General features: G+C 49.7%; 2 protein-coding genes across 3 annotated transcripts in view; both read right to left on the minus strand.

Annotated features, from left to right (window-relative positions):
• Positions 1-6,883: 6,883 nt before the first annotated feature.
• ABTB1 (ankyrin repeat and BTB domain containing 1) lies at positions 6,884-13,253 on the minus strand. Its single transcript, XM_054587416.1, is given in 18 exon segments — positions 6,884-7,084; positions 7,171-7,254; positions 7,256-7,310; positions 7,312-7,367; positions 9,062-9,100; positions 9,102-9,135; positions 9,137-9,240; positions 9,330-9,413; positions 9,899-9,977; positions 9,979-10,066; positions 10,243-10,483; positions 10,583-10,726; positions 10,729-10,771; positions 10,851-10,934; positions 11,869-11,875; positions 11,995-12,050; positions 12,138-12,199; positions 13,098-13,253. Coding segments are annotated over 18 exon segments (1,617 nt in total).
• Positions 13,254-13,685: 432 nt separating this feature from the next.
• The window catches only part of PODXL2 (podocalyxin like 2), a 42,518-nt gene continuing 39,897 nt past the window's right edge, over positions 13,686-16,306 (minus strand). Inside the window, exons 7-8 of one of the 2 annotated variants that reach the window (XM_054587500.1) lie at positions 14,852-14,905; positions 13,686-14,032 (exon numbers count right to left, since the gene is read on the minus strand). In XM_054587500.1, coding sequence (XP_054443475.1) covers positions 13,820-14,032; positions 14,852-14,905 — 267 coding nt within the window. In that variant the 3' untranslated portion in view covers positions 13,686-13,819. Of the gene's footprint in view, positions 14,033-14,725; positions 14,906-16,306 lie in introns of both variants that reach the window. The other variant, XM_054587499.1, reaches the window with a different exon arrangement.

Raw genomic sequence — 16,306 nt, forward strand, 5'->3', positions numbered from 1 at the left:
AGGTAGGTGACAAAGCCCCAGGAGCAGAGTGCCACAATGCAACTCTGTACCTAAAATCCACACCACACCACACCACCCCACCCCAACCCCTCCCTGCACAGACTGTATTGCCTGAGGGCAGCTTCCTCGCTCAGAGCAGTAAATCCCTGAGGCCTAAGGGCCCCAGAGCCTCTTCTTTCAGAACTCGCTGCCTCTGAGGCCTTTGGTACAGACTTTTCCCAAAGTGAGAAAAGTTTCTGCCTTCAAAATGTTTGCTCCAGGGACTTAGGCTGCCCCAAGACCTGGCAAGAGCACTCTTGACTTTGTGATGCCAGTAGCCAGAGAGCAGCCTCACCCTGCCTTCCTTTCCTCAGTCCGCTGCTATGAGAGGGGGCATTGAAGGCTATGTAGGAGTTTTCCAGGTAGAGGAGAGAACATATGATGCAAAGTTTTCATTCAGCAACACCCCCCCCCCCCCACCCGCACCCAGGTAGGGATGATATTAGAGAATGGGTGAAAAAAATATTTTATATTTTTTACTACAGAATTACTTCATGTAACGACTGTTTGGATCAGGGCCAGAACTACAGTGAGGCCAATGAGGGACTCACTTTGGCACAGAATGTAAGGGGGCACCAAAAATCTTAGTAATCAAGATTACTTTTTAAATCAAAATTAATGCAAAAAATTATGATGAATGAAATAACATTTTAAATAAAGATAGGAGCTGGCTTTTCCTTTTGCTCCCAATTTTAGTTTGACCCAGCAGAGCACTGCCACTGATCTTGTCTCTGCCCTGCCTCATCATCACTCCCTTCCTCTTTTTGGAAGTGCAATAAGCAGTCCCTACATAACATTATGTGTGTAAGCTGTGCTTCTTCCTTTTCCATTGTTATTTTGTTAGTGTTTGGTTGATCTATTTTTACTTCTGTGAAAATTATGTGGATATCTTGAGTTGGGAGAGAATGCATGTATTACCCCCAAAAATTTATGGAAATTTATGTTTTTCATTCAGCAGTTTTGGACTTAGAGTGAGAAATTAATTATAAAGTGAGGGATAGATGTGTTTTTTCTAAAACTAGTGCAGCCACACTATGAAAACTACACGCAAGTCTCAATCAGCACTCCTCCTCCATTCCTTTTTGGGACCATGCCCATGTTTAGGAGCTGGGGATTGTGGTGTACACCCAAGGCGGCCTGAATGAGCCCCCACAGACAGGGGGTGCCTACTCAAGACCCACAGACCGAGGGCAATCCCTAACCCTTGAGGGACCCCTGCTGGGCACCCAACCCTCTCCTTGAGGGGCCCCAACTCCAGAAACTGTCACCTCACTCTGCCCCAACTCCACCCCCTTCCAGGAGCTAAGACTCCCACAGTGAATTCAAGCTTTACTGCCACCAGACTCTCCTGCTCGCTGTTGGCCATCTCTGTGCCTGTGAGAATGAAACTGTAAAAGTCAGTGTTTGTGCTGCCTGCCACTACCAGAACCAATAAGTAGAGACAAGGATTGAATCTTTATGGGCACTTCATTCAGATGGCCAGCGACCTGAGAAAATGGCAGGTTATATACTCCACAGACCATCTTAACATCTTATTTTAAGCCGACCTTTTTATAAAAAAGGGTAGGTAAGGGGTTTGGAAAAAAGGTTAACTGGATAAGAGTACTTTTGGTACTTCTTTATCTGTTGATCAACAATTCTTTATCTGCATCCCTCTCTGGAACACAATGGCTTGCAGACCCCCTGAGGAGAAAAGGTTGAATTGCCTGTGGACCTCCTGGACCTCCTGGAGTCATGTAGTCATGCATTCCAGTTTCTGGAATAACAGCTTTCCACATACATTAATTACTTAAACCTATCAACTAAGGTTAAAATCTTTAACTCTTGAGTTCCTCTGTCATACCCTTTGTTGGTTTTTAATTATCTTATTTCTATTAGATTAGTTTACAAACTAAAACAACATAAAAGCAGATAAGATTATTTAAAAATCATTTTGGTGTTGAATAAACAGTCCTTCCACACATTAAAAACCATCCTGCAGGCAACTTGACGTTATTAAAAGCACAAGAAACATTACTGGTGGTATTGCAGTTCATCTAAAACAGTTTTTAGTACAGTTGACAGAAGTTGCACATTTTCCACCTGGGGCTACATTAGTGTTTTTAAAGAAAACATTTCCCTGTCCTTTAGAGTTACAATAAGTCCCCAATTATCTTTCCATGGGAGTACAAACATCTAATGTAGCCCCAGGTATGCAAGGCATGAAATGAAAGTTTGTTTGACATAGGTTCCAGTCCACTTTTCTTCTAGTTGGCTTTCTGGGGATCCTATCTTCAATGTCTTAAGTAGCACCTTATCTCCAGGCTCAGAAGAATGTAGCAAACCTGTGAAAGAGATATCTCTAATACAGACAATATCATTAATCACAGCTGAGGTCTGACTTAAAGGTTGTACATAGTTCACAACTTCATAAGGACTCAGCTGAATCCCATTTTGAGGAGCTGCCCTTATCCTGAGCAGAATACGTAAAACATGATCCCAGTGAAGGTGAGTTTCTTGACAGTTTGGCGACATTTTTCTTCAAGGTGTAATTCATCCTCTCTACTTTCCCAGAAGCCTGAGGACTCCATGCCTTGTGGAGTTTCTACTTGACTTCTAAAAATTCACAAACTGTGTAATTTCTGAAACAAAAGCAGCTCCATTATCGCGCTGGATGCTGCGTGGGTAGGCCAAAGCAAGGAATTATTTCCTTCAGTAGGGCTTTCACTGCCTCTGAGGATTTCTCAGTTCTAGTAGGGTAAGTCTCCTGAAAAGGTAGCAACAAAGACTAACAAATACTGTATTTCCACCCTTGGACTCTCTACATCTGGGTAAAGTCTATTTGCCAGTCCTCAAATGGGCACTGTCCTTGGTATTGTTTCCTTATTTCTTCTGATGGAGATCTGTCTTGGGGTTCTTCTGGCACAAAACACATCTAGTTATTGTTTTCCATATGGCTTTAGAAATTTTAGGACCTTGAGTCAGTATACACTTCATTCTCTTTTCAATGCAATCGGTTCAGGTTTCTGAACAGAAGTTCCTGAAAGTAAGGCCTTGGCCTCTACTGTTCCTTCAGGAGTCACAATGACATACACAGCCTTTCCGTTTCCTTTGTCCATATAACTACTTCCATATGCATATAGAGTTCAGTCTGCCTCTTCTAGAGGATAGTCCTGTAAATCAATTAGTTTTGAGGAAGATGTTGGAATTGTCAGGACGAATTTCTTGGTACCTGCCCATTCTTCCAGCAGTGAACCACAAATTTCCTTTTTGCTCTAGCAGGCTTAACACTTGGTGAGGTACATAAATGGTAAGAGGATGTACCCAGGAAAACTTTTCACTTTCCTGTAAAAGCTCACAAGTGGCTGTTACAGCTCTCAAGCATGCTAGCCACCCCTGGCCAGTGGAATCTTATTTGTTTGACAAGCCCAAAAAGACTCCTTCTGCTGGGTTCATGCAGGAACCCAAGGAACCTTACTGCTTGTTGGCAAATCTGGGCCATCTGTGCTGATACTTTATAGCCACAAGATGCCAAATGGTTCAATATACCTACAGTATTAGTTAAATGACACATCTACATATTGTAACAGAGTTCCTCACTCTAGTTTTAGATCTTTTCAGTCCTGGCTCAGGGTCTCCCCAAAACTTGTCGAGGAGTTCTTGAACCCTTGTGGTAAGACTACCCAGCAGTACTGAGTCTTGCCCCAAGATTCCAGGTCCTGACATTCAAAAGCAAACAACATTTGATATTCTTGGTCGAATAGAATGCAAAAGAAAGCATCTTTTAAGGCTAATACTGAATGCGAGAAACTGTCCAGGTATGCTGTTCTGTATGTCATTTATGGCCCTTAAACCTGTGTTGTACAGGGAGTGGCAGGGCCAGTTCTGTAAACCAGAAGCCACCTTAATTTACCCAGGACTACAATCCCAAACCAGAAAGCACAGTGATTGAGTTGAAAGTAAAGGTGACAGGGAGTGCTGAAAATCAGAGGCGAGTCCCTAAGTGAAATCACTTGGCAGCTGATAGGGAGTCTCCAAATTTGTACCCCAGGGCCCCTCAGTCCAGGCAGCCAATGGGACTCCCTGCCAAATACCTGCTTACTGGAGACTCCTGAGGGTGTACCATCTGGGTTGCCTGAATATGAAACTGGAAAAGTCAGTGGTCATGATGCCTGTTGCTACCAGAGCCAATAAGTAGAGACAAGGATTGAATCTTCACAGGTGCTTTTTTCAGATGGCTGGCAATCTGAGAAGACAGAGGGTTATGTATCCTCAAAAACCATCTTAACATCTCTTTTCAAGCTTACCTTTTTATAAGAAGAAAGGGTAAGTAAGAGGTTTGGAAAAAGCTTAATTGGATAAGAGTTGCAGTCCTGCAACAATTTTCCTAGTACTTATTTATTTGTGGATCAACAACTCTTTATCTGCATCCCTTCTTGGAACACAATGGCTCAGATACCATCTCTATGGCTTGCAGACCTTCTGGGGCACCAAAGGTTGAATTGCTTGTGGATCTCCTGGAGTCACTGTGGCCGTGCATTCCAGTTCCTGGAATACCAGCTTTCCACATGCATTAATCACTTAAGGCTATCAACTAAGGCTAAAATTTTTACCTCTTGAGTTCTCCTATCAAGAAGGAAACTTCAGAACTTGGCTTCTGGCCAAGATGGTGTAGGTAGATACACTTCACTTCCTTGCACAAACAAAAGAGGGATAACAATCAATTTAAAAACAAAAAACAACCAAAACTGCCAGAAAATCAAACTGTATGTAAGTCTGACAACTAAGAAGTTAAAGAAACATTCATCCAGACTTGTGGAGATGGACAGCTGGGGCAGAGAAGATGCATGAAATGTCAGCAGCTGAAATGTCAGGGCAGAAGTGGCTAGCAGACTGGGATATCCCACATTAGTGTGCAGATTAATCTGGGAGGAACAACTGGAGGGCAGGACAGACTGCACAACCCAGGGTTCCCGCATGGGAACATAAAGCCTCAAAAACTCTGGCTATAAAAGTGACCCTGTGGGGGTTGCAGCAGTGGGAGAAACTCCCAGTCTCATAGGAGAGTCTGCTGGAGGGGCCCACAGGATCCTAGGACATACACAAGCCCACCCACCCAGGAATCAGTGCCTGAAAGGACACAATCCGCTTATGGGATGTGAGGGAAGTGACTGAAAGTGGGGAGAGAGCCACGAAAGCAGCACTGTTCCCTCTCTGACTCCACCCCCACATACAGTACCATAATGCATCAAAGTGGGTTGCCCTGCCCTGGCAAATACCTAAGGCTCTGTGCCTTACAACATAACCATGGTGCACCAAGACAAAGAAATATGACCCAAATGAAAGAACAGATCAAAACTTCAGGAAAAGAAACTAAGCAATGAGGAGATAGCCAACCTATCAGATGCAGAGTTCAAAACTCTGGCAATCAGGATGCTCACAGAAATGATTCAATACAGATGCAAAATAAAGGAAAAAGTGAAAGCTATGCAAAATGACATAAAGCAAAACATACAAGAAACCAACAGTGCAGGGAAGAAAAACACACCCCAAATCAAAGATTTGGAACAGAAGGAAGAAAGAAACATTCAGCCAGAACAGAATGAAGAAATAAGAATTCAAAAAAATGAGAAGAGGCTTAAGAACCTCTGGGACAGCTTTGAATGTTCCAACATTTGAATCATAGGGCTGCCAGAAGGAAAGAACAAGAGCAAGAAATTGAAAATGTATTTGAAAAAATAATAAAGGAAAACTTCCCTCATCTTGCAAAGGAACTAGACATGCAAGTCCAGGAAGCTCATAGAGTCCCGAACAAGTGGGACCCAAGGAAGCACACACCAAGACATATCAAGATTAAAGACAAGAAAAAATCTTAAAAGCAGCAAGAGAAAAGGAGACAGTTATCTACAAAGGAGTTCCCATAAGACTGTCAGCTGATTTCTCAAAAGAAACCTTACAGGCAAGAAGGAGCTGAAAAAGAAGTATTGAGAGTCACGAAAGGCAAGGACCTACATCCAAGATTACTCTATCCAGCAAAGCTATCATTTGGAATGGAACGGCAGATAAAGTGCTTCCAAGATAAGAGCAAGCTAAAGGAGTTCCTCATCACCAAGCCCTTATTACATGAAATGTTAAAGGGATTTATCTAAGAAAAAGAAGATTGAAACTATGAACAGTAAAATGGCAACAAACTCACAACTATCAACTGAACCTAAAAAACAAACAAACAAAAAAACTAAGCAAACAACTAGAACAGGTACAAAATCACAGAAATGGAGATACCATGGAGTATTATCCGTGGGGAGGGAGCAGAGAGAGAATGGGGGAAAAGATACAGGGAATATGAAGCATAATTGGTAGTCACAAAATAGACAGGGGGAGGTTAAGAATAGTACAGAAAATGGAGAATCCAAAGAACTTACATGTGCAACCCTGGTCATGAACTAAGGTGGGGTGAACTAAGGGGGAATGATGGTGGGAGGGGTGGTATAGTGAGGAGGGGGATAAAGGGGAGAACAAAATGGGACAACTCTAATAGCATAATCAGTAAAGTACACACACACACACACACACACACACACACACACACACAAAGAAGAAGAAGGCACCTTGGTTTTAGGAAGCAAGCAGCCAGAGGGAGCCAGGCTGGGGTGGGGGAAAGGGTCCTGAGGGAGAGAGGCTAAGAGATACCACTCCAGGTTTCCCTGAGTGGTGTCCTGCCCCAGGGCTTTGGGGGCTGGTTTGTGAAATAGCAGAGGAGGCTTATCCTAGGTGGCCATCCCTGAGTGTCCCCAAGCATACAAGGGAGCACACAGTCAACCAGACCACATGTGCAGTCCATAGGGAGCCCCTAACTCAGTAGCCATCAGCAGTTCAGACCAATAGACATCAGCTGATCAACTACATGCAGCCCCTGCTGCATCACCTTGATCTTGCTGTGGATCTGCACCATGCTGGTCATGTGGAAGCGGATGTCATCTAGCAGGGATAGAGTCTGGCTTCTGCCAGCCACTAGAGCCACTATCTCCTCCCTCACAGCCTCTGAGAAGTCCTCCCACTTTACCAGCTGTGAACAGACTGGCTCAGGGCACAACCACTGCCCACCACAACCACAGCCTGCCCCCCCACCCACCAAGGCTTCCACCAGCCCACCTTCTTGATAACCTTGGCAATGTACTCAGTTCACTGGTCCTCAGCCCCCACCAGGCAGAACAGCTTGGCCACAGGCCACACACCTGCACACACCAACCATGTTGTCTTCATCCAGCAGCTGGGCCAGACTACAGCCACAGTCGTTTCAGACCCTCCAACAACTATACATTGGCCATGCTCAGCACATCATAGGCCACCTTTTTGGAGAGGGAAGCTGCAATGAAATAAAGGGTGAAGGACGGTGCACTTCAAGATCACCAAGGCCTCGCAGGACCCCAGCAGTAAGGTTGGGACCTGCTGGGAAGAGAGATTGGAGGTTTCAGGCAGAGCAGGAGTTCCCTACCCATGCTAGGTGCCTGGCCCAGATCCCTGTAGGCATCCATGGGACCAAAAGGGACACAAGAGCCTGGGGTTCCCATGCCTCAGGCAGAACAGAGCCTGACCTCTGAATCACGCAGACATGGGCTAGGAAATTCTAGCTGTGGCATCTTGGGCAAATCACTTCACCTCGGTGCCTCAGCTGTCTTGTGAGGTGCAGACAATCATGCCTGCCTTAAAAAGGCTGTCAGAAAAGTGACAAAAGTTGCTTCTGGTGAAACTGAGGCAGGGACCCTACTAATGGTGGGGAAGTAACTATTTACTAGCTCCCTCCCATCTATAGAGACTGTGGGATTTAGGGCATAGCCATAGTTGTGCCTTGTGCTGGAAGAGATCATGTGTTCAGCTCTGGCCCAGACTTTGGATGACCACAGGAAGCAGGATGGAAACAGAGCTCACCAGACCTCTGCTAACCCATCACAGGCCATGGGCCTGTTAGCTTACTTGTGCCAGGCACTGTACTTGTAACATGCACATTCATCCACACACGACCTTAGGAGGTAACAACTATCAGTATCCCCATTTTCTAGAGGAGGAAACTGAAGCACAAAGATCTCACAGCTCTGTGGTGGACTAACCCAGAGTCAAACCAGGTTTGGAGCCCAAGTCCTTGCCTCAGTCATTGCTATGAGTCATTAAGAAGCTGCCTTTTGGGTTCTAAAGCTTACTGGGGTCAGGATGGGCCAAGGTGGATGCTGGGTGGGAGGGACCAGAGAGCTGGACTATGCTATAGGAGAAATGAAATGAGGAGGTAGGAGGGATTCTCTAAAGGGTTATGTGGTAAATACTGTGCCACAGGGTCTCTGTTAGAGCTGCTCAGCTCTGCCACTGTGCAAAAGCAGCCAAGGACAGTATAGAAATAAATTGGTGTGGTTGTGTTCCATAAAAATTTATTGACAAACAGGCTGGTTATGGCCTGTGGCCCAAGATGGAATAGACAACCAGCAAGCTGCCTGCCCAGGGGCACTCACCTGCACATGGAGGCAAACTTCTCTCTTCCAGAAGTTACCATGTGTACACACACACACACACACCCTGGCAGAGAACACTCTTGGCACTATCTGCCGCCACCCATGTTGCCCTGTGTGAGGAAGGCCTTGGAGCAGATGAAGATACAGAGAGGCAGTGAGAGAACAGAAGACAGGACATAGAGAACCCCAGGAGTTTTCAGCAAACTACAGGCAAGAGGCTAAGGGATCTGCATGGTTGTGGGAATCCAGAGTTACTGTCCTCAGCTACCCATGTGGCTGACACTATGTCCCCAAGTGTCATGTGATCATGACATGGGCATTGTCACTCATTCCTATTCTGGAACCTACCAAGGGTCCCTCTGCCTAAAAGAAAAATGCAAATGGGCTCCACACTCCCTCTCCAGCCTCAGGGAAAACCTGTCTCTCAGAGCCAATCAGGTCCTGGCCACACCCTTGAAGCCCCATGGTAACATGGGTTGTGTACCTATCCTGACCATTGTGCTCCCCCTCCCCCTGCCCCTGGCACAGTGCACACAGCCCACCCCAGCCTGCACCTTGGTGTGGTTGCTGTATATGTAGTAGATGGAGCACATGGGTAAAGATGCAGGGCCAGATTCAGGGCGATGGCCGGAAGGTTACCAATGGCCTCCAGCCCCTCATTCTCTCAGAAGTGGTCATTCAGAAGGACCCAGAAATCAGTCACTGAAGCCAGAGAAGAAGGCTTGGAGAAGGCTACGCTTACGGAAGACCAGGGCTACGGCTGTGCCCAGAAGACCTGGCCCAGGGCTTAATTGGGGGGATGGGCAGCACTTTATGACAGAGAAAGCTGCAGCTCTCTACTCAGAAGCAAACATTAGGACAGATTTTAAAGACATCGGGAAAAGGGAAGGGCAGCTCCCAAGATCACCTTGGGGAATGTAAGAGGAGAAACCATTAGAGTAGGTGAGAGAAAGTTGAGTGGTTAGCCTCTGAAAAGAGCCTACTCTGGCTTGGTCCTGGAGGCGTGGACTGCCACCCCATTTGCAGATTTAAATAAAAGACAAACAGCAACAGCAGTGAACAACTAGGCTCAAAGGGAATTGACTGGCTCAAGGCTACACAAGGAACTGAACACAAATGTGGGGCTTGCCTACCATAGCCCTGTCCCCAGACATGTCTCCTGCCCACCAGCCCCAGCCCCACGCCCTTGTGTGCTTAGTAGGAGCTCAGGTGGTAGGGTGCAATCAGCCAGTAGGACCAGGTCCTCCCAGAACCAGGGGTTCTCTGGTGTGGGAGCCTGATGCTCAGCACCTTCACATACTTGTAAGTGCCTCACCTGGATGCACTGCAGAGGAGATAATGCAGCTTCAGAAAGCTAGATTGGCTCTGCCAAGTCCTGCCCAAAGCCCTGGACTCCAAAGTGTGGACACACCAAACTCAGACACATCCCTGCACTTGATCTCCAGGTCATTGATGCAATAGCTGGCACTGCTGGGCTAAGCACTCACAGTCATTGTGTTCCACACTGACATCTGGGTGGCCCGGGAGCAGTGTGGAAGGCTCAGGGCCTGAGAGGGGCCATTAGCAGTACACTGCATTGGCATGTAGAGTTTCATAGGTGGTCCGTCCCGCTCAGCCACTTGGCTGCAGGGCTGGGACCTCTGGGCCTACATGCTGCCTTGATTTCCCCATAAGAGCCAATGCCTGAGTCCTACAGGCCCCAGAACAGACGGGAGAGGGGCTCAGTTTATGACACAAGCTTTCCTCAGCAGATATACCAGCTCATTGTCTGCCAACCCAACCCAGAAGGCAACTGGAACTGCCTCACACTGCAGGGGACAAAGCACCAGGCAGTGAAAGGTCAGCCCAAGGCCACAGCTGGGTCTGCTCCTGGACAGAAACACAGCCCCCTCACTGTCCACCCAACCCTGGCCTGGTGGTGGGGAGTCACCTATGTACAGGGACCCAAAGGCCACAGAGTTGATCTGCAGAAGAAACAGACAGGAAGGAAGGAAGGTCAGAAGCATGGCCCAGCAAAAGCCCCCTGCTATCCCTCTGCTCCCCAACTCCAGGGAAAGATGCACCAGTGGATGCCTGAGGACCATGATGCTCTTGCCCTTCCATGTGGTGTGGTTCACCAGAATGCTGGTGAAGTAGGCACTGCATGCACCCATGATGCAGTGATGGGCCCAGGAGGGCTTCCTGTGCACCACAAAGAGCACCTCTTCTCATTCTCACCACTCCAGTCCCCAATCCCATCCTGTAGGAGAGCCCTCAGCTCCATGCAGGCCACACCCACCTCAGACCTACTGGGCAAAGGCCATCCACCTGCCTTGGGCTCCAGCTCACTACTGCAGGAAGTAGTCATAGTAGTCCCACCTCCTGCAGGAGGCTGTCACTTGCTTATAATTATGCAGGGCCTGGTGGATGGTATCACTTACAACCCCAAGAAGCAGAGTTCATCCTAGAAAGTGTTGCCCTTACCGTGGGCTCCTGAGGGCAGCAGGGCCATGGGTTACATCCTACAGTTGGGGAGGGGTCTGGGGATCCTAATCTCCATCCTCTTCCTCTTCTCCTCCCATGGAGGGTCCATAAACCCTGGGGACACCTTTCTAAATGGCCCTGGGCCCACTTTGACCCCAGGGCTTAGGCACACAAAGCCCTGTGCACTCACAACACATATTCACTCACACATACCACAGACTACATAAAACAGAGTAGGCTGAGAGGCTGGCCCTCTTCTGTGCACTGGGGACACTGCCATTAACAATCAGGTCCCTGTTCTCACTGAAGTGACAGTGGGGCAGAAGGAAAATAAACAGATTAATGAATGCTATCAGGTGCTATGAAGAAAAACTAAACAAGATAAAGGGTGACAGTGACAGCAGCTGCCACAGAGGGTGGGCATAGAAGGGCAGGCATTGTGGCAGTAACAATGTGTAGAGACCTAAGTGAAGTGAGAGAGTCAGCCATGCAAAGATCTGGGAAAGAACAGTCTAAGCAGGCAGGGACAGCAAGTGCAAAAGCCCTGAGGCAGCAGCAAGCTTGAAGCAGCACACAGGAGACCAGTATGGCTGGAACAGGGAGCACAAGGGAGAGCCAAAGAAGAGAGGCCAGAGCGGGAGGAGCAGGTCATGTAGCAGCTCCCAGGCAAAGCAAGGCATTCTATTTCTATGCTAAATACATTACAAAACCATCAGAGGATTGTAAGTGGGGCAGAAGGGGCAACCATAAGACCAGCAAGGAGGCTGGCACTGCATCGAGGGACAGATAGTCCAGGGACAGGTGCAGTAGCTAGGATGGGTAGGAGTAGCAAAGATGGGAAGTAGACAGAGCAATGAATATGTTCTGAAAGTAGAGCTAGCAGTACTTGCTGACTGGGTGTAGGGGTGAGGGAAAAAGAGGACTCAAGACTGTTTGCAAATGTGCACACATGCACACACTGTTTGCACACGTGTACACACACACACCCAAAGCCCTTGTTCCCTTCCCTCACCATTGGCCAGAAGGTAGAGTACCAGCTCCTCATGTCCATACAGGCAGGCGTAGTACCTGAGGTAGAGAAGGAGTACCCGGAGGCAGCTGTCAGGTCAAGCAGCAGCCCCACCCACCCTGAACACCCACCCAGCTGGCACTCACAGGAGAGTGATGTCCTACTTGTCACATACATTCACATCCACATCTCACTGTTACAGCACGTACTTGGACAGGGAGGGGGTAGGTCAGAGCCTGGGTCAGGACAGGCTTATAGTCTGGGAGGGGAGATCTATGGAAGTGGAAGGAGGGGAGATATTCTTTTTGTCTGAAGAAAGCCTCCTTCAGGTAAGGCAGGTGACAAGCAGACCAGCAGAGACATGGTGTGGAGGTGGAAACACAAAAGGCAGACTCTGAGCATCAGAGGCCAGGGCCCAGATCTGAAGAGGCTGGGACTCTGGCCAGCAGGCGTTTTGGAGAGAGGTGATGGGGCTCTGCTTCAGCCAGGACCCTCTGGTGGCTTGGGGCAGCAGGTTGGCTAGGGGAGTCTGCAGGCAGGGAGACCAAGGAGGAATCTGCCTGTAGGGATCCTGGTGATGTGGAAGTATGCTAAGTAGACAGATTTTTGAATGTGGAAGTCAGGAGACAAGTACAATAGATGATGCAATGTCGAGGCAAGGAGGTCATCATGAATGGTGGTGGAGCCACCACTGAGCAAGGCAGCCTTGGGGGACATCCAGGTTGGACCAGGGAATGATGAATAACATTCAGCTTTGGGAGTTACCAACTCAGGTGGCACCTGATGTGAGAGAAGGAACCAAGGGAGCTGTGGGAATAAGTAATGGGGAAAGAAGGGACAAGGAATACAAGTGCCCTACATCCCAATAGGGCACCTGCTCTATTCCCGCCAGAACCATGAAGATGGCAATTTCAGTGCCATATTTGCTTTAGCTGCATTTATGAATTTCCTAATCTCTGATGACCAGATACTGACTGTGGACCCCATGTTTTCCCAATGCCAGGTCCACAGGCATCAGAGAGAGGAAACACATCCGGAGTCCCAGGTCTGCCCCGAGTCTGACCTCAGCCCCGAATACTCAGAGGGTGAACCTCCTCTCTGCCCACTTGTCCTCCAGGCCTCCGTGGCAGTCCTCGCCTCCAGGAAGTCCTCTGGGACCACCGCGTCACCGTGCTCCCGTCTGTAAGGCTGCTGTGACACACCGGAGGCCTGTTGGCCAGTGGTCTGCGGTGGATCAAGTGCTGGTGCCCAGGCGTCCACATGCCCCTCGGGCCTTCCCCTGCACGCGCAGGGGCTGAAGGCTCTCTGAGGATGCCGTGCCCTCTCGGGGCTGCGGAGTCCTCACCACACTCGGCCCAGGTCCCCTTTCCCGCAGCTGGCGAAGAAGGAGCTGGCATCTATGGCGCTGACAAGTGGACAAGCGTGGACCGGCCACAAGTGGCAGAGATGGCAGCGACTCTGATGCTTCCGAGCCCGATGTAAAACAGCCACTGGCCACCCCACTCCTCCCTCCCGCTCACCCCACCCCCAAGCCCCCACAGACCCACCCACCCCACAGCAAAAACCAGTCGGGCAGACGCACTGGGCCCGGCGTGGGCTCCGGGCGGTTTTAATGGGGGGTCCCGGGACCGGCCCCTCAGGACGTTGGGTGGGGGTGGGAAGGACTATGCCAAGGCTATGAGGGGTGAGGGGGAAGCAGGAGGAGCCAGCACCCAGAACCAGGTTGTGGGGGGAACCAGGCCGTGGGGGAGCGGCGGCCAGGGGGGAGGTGGCGCTACTGTGCGCCCCGCGTCTGTCTTGCTTGTCCTGGAGCAGCCGGCTCACGCCCTCACAGGTGCGTGTCCTCCTCGAATACGTCCGAGTCCTCGGGGTCCCGCTTGCCCCCTATGAGAGTGCTCCAGCCCCCCGGGCCGTTGACGGCCCCGCCGCCGTTCAGGCTGGGTTGCTTCTCCTGCATCTCCGACTGGCTGTCGCTGGCCACATCCAGCGTGGGGTTGTCGTGGCAGCCGTTCTCTACGAAGCGCAGCTCCTCACCGTGTGACTGCGGGCCGGGACCAGGCCGCTGGGCTAGCGCCTCTGGTCCGGCCCGGCCCGGCCCGGCCCGGCCCCACCCAACACACAAGCTGCCTGTATGTGCCCCGTTGACCCAGGCGGTGACCTTGAACAAGTCACTTCATTTTCCTTCCCTAGTCAGTAAAACTCTACACAGGGAACCCCAGGGACCCTCAACAGATGGCACTTCCCTTCTGTTATGTTTCCACAGCCCAATTCCTTTCTTAAAATAATCCTACTGATCCTCTGACTAAACAAGCTGGTGGCCTCCCAGACACCAGCTGACCCTTCCCAACAGCCTTCTTATAAAGAGACTCTGGGTCTCCTGGGAAAAATAGGAGTTTGGCCCTGACCTCTCCTTTGTGGGGATTGTTTTCTTGACCCCTGGGCAGTGCTGACCCAGGGCTTTGGTGAGACCTCCCGATGAGCTCAGGCCTGCAGGGCGACTCTGTCCCAGAAAGGGCTGGTGCTATGAAGGACTCCTGTGGTTGGGGCTAGTGCCCTGCAGAGAAGCTCGACTGAGATACAAACACTGGACAGGTGGCTTTGCCTGTAGTACCACATCCTGGGACTGCTACTGCCAGCCCACATGAGTTGAAGATGGCAAGCTTGCTGGGCACTCCCATCTCCACCAGCACTGTCCCCAGCCCAGGACCCCTGCCCCACCTACCCCCTCACTCACCACATGTTTGAGCTTGGGCAGCCGGCGCTGCCAGCAGTTGTAGAGCAAGCCCAGCACGATGATAATCACACAGACGGCACCGATGACCACCAGCACCACAAAGAGCGTCCCATAGTCACTACGCACCTGGCTGGCCCGGGCCTGGCAGCTGCTTGTCGTGGAGTAGTTCTGGATGCCAATCTGGGGGTGGGAGGGACCAGGCTCCTCAGCTGAGGTCCTGGATTGCCACTGCTCCCACCCCCACATGGTGCCATGCGGTTGGGGCTTAGGAACAGGGACAAGCTTTGAGGGGGAGCTGGCACACTCCTGGCTCCTGAGTGGCCTGGATCTGTATTCATGAGTGACTCTCTCTGCTCTATGCCCACCCTGTTCACCTGGGGGCAGCTTAAAGCCTCTCCACCCAACATCTCCATTCCCTACCTCCCCCTCACAACACCACCATGGCTCTGATTGACCCTGACCCTGTTGGGGCAGAAGTCTGGCTCTAAATCCACCGAGTGGTGGCCCTGACCCCCATTGTGACTGCCTTCCCATTCTGCCATTCATGATCCAAACCCAAAAGAGTCCCCACACCTGTCCCTCCAGTGAAAAATACAAACCCCCCCCAAATAAAAAAAACAAAAACAAAAATAAAGGCAGCTGTGATCCCCTTATCACCCATCCTCCACCACATACCACCACAGATTCAGGCCTCTGACACACACCTTCCACCTTGCAGGTGGGGTATTTTGGTATTATCCAAGCCTTTATGGGCCAGAGACAGTGCAAGGGATGCTGGGGACGGCTCACATCATGAGCCACCCCTAGCTTTTAGCTCCTTTTCCCACTGGAGTGATCACCACTGGTATTTAGCTGCCTACCCCCCTCCCACATTACAGGTTATCTTGAGTGGTCCTGCCTTCTCTGGACCAGAGGCTGCTGTGCCCTGACCCAGCCTAGCAGATGTTTTCTCCACAAATCATCATCCAGGCAGAAAGAGAGCAAAGCAGGTGAGATGCCCTCCTCAGAAAACAAGTGCCAGTGTGAAGGTGGCGCTTTCCTGGATCTAGGTGCAGAGAGTTAGGAGTACCCTTTCTGCCTTTTACTACTCTTTCTAATGCCAGGTAGTCAGCTCTTTGGTTTCTGGGAACCACCTGTATATTTCCAGTACTCTATTGACTTTTTAAGTTATCAAGAGTCCATTTTTCTTGCTAGAACTTGATAAATTTGCCTGCTAACATACTTCCAAAGGCCTGGCATGCCTTTGGCCATGTCAGACACCATGAAGTATTCAGTAAAGCCATAATACCCAGGGCCTGGGAGAAGAGGCAGAAAGGTCTATAAAAAATGTCAAGGAGAGCCTGTTCCTACCATCTCTCAGGGTTCACAAACCCAGACATTCATAACCAGAACAGCCCTTGGTATAGATATAGCAGCATGGTGAAAGACTTGGGTCTCGAGTCATTCAGACCTGGTCCAAAGCTACTAGCTGTGCAATCTCAAGGAATTTCCTGGGCTTCGGCTCTCACCTTAAATGGGGTACAAAAAATTCTCAGCAGGTTTCCTTACTTAATGTTCACAAGCCCTTTGGTGGTGGTGGTA

The sequence above is a fragment of the Pteronotus mesoamericanus genome, unplaced genomic scaffold, assembly GCF_021234165.1.
Source record: "Pteronotus mesoamericanus isolate MK-2021 breed Mesoamerican mustached bat unplaced genomic scaffold, CSHL_Meso_final scaffold_118, whole genome shotgun sequence".
NCBI classification, from domain to species: Eukaryota; Metazoa; Chordata; class Mammalia; order Chiroptera; family Mormoopidae; genus Pteronotus; species Pteronotus mesoamericanus.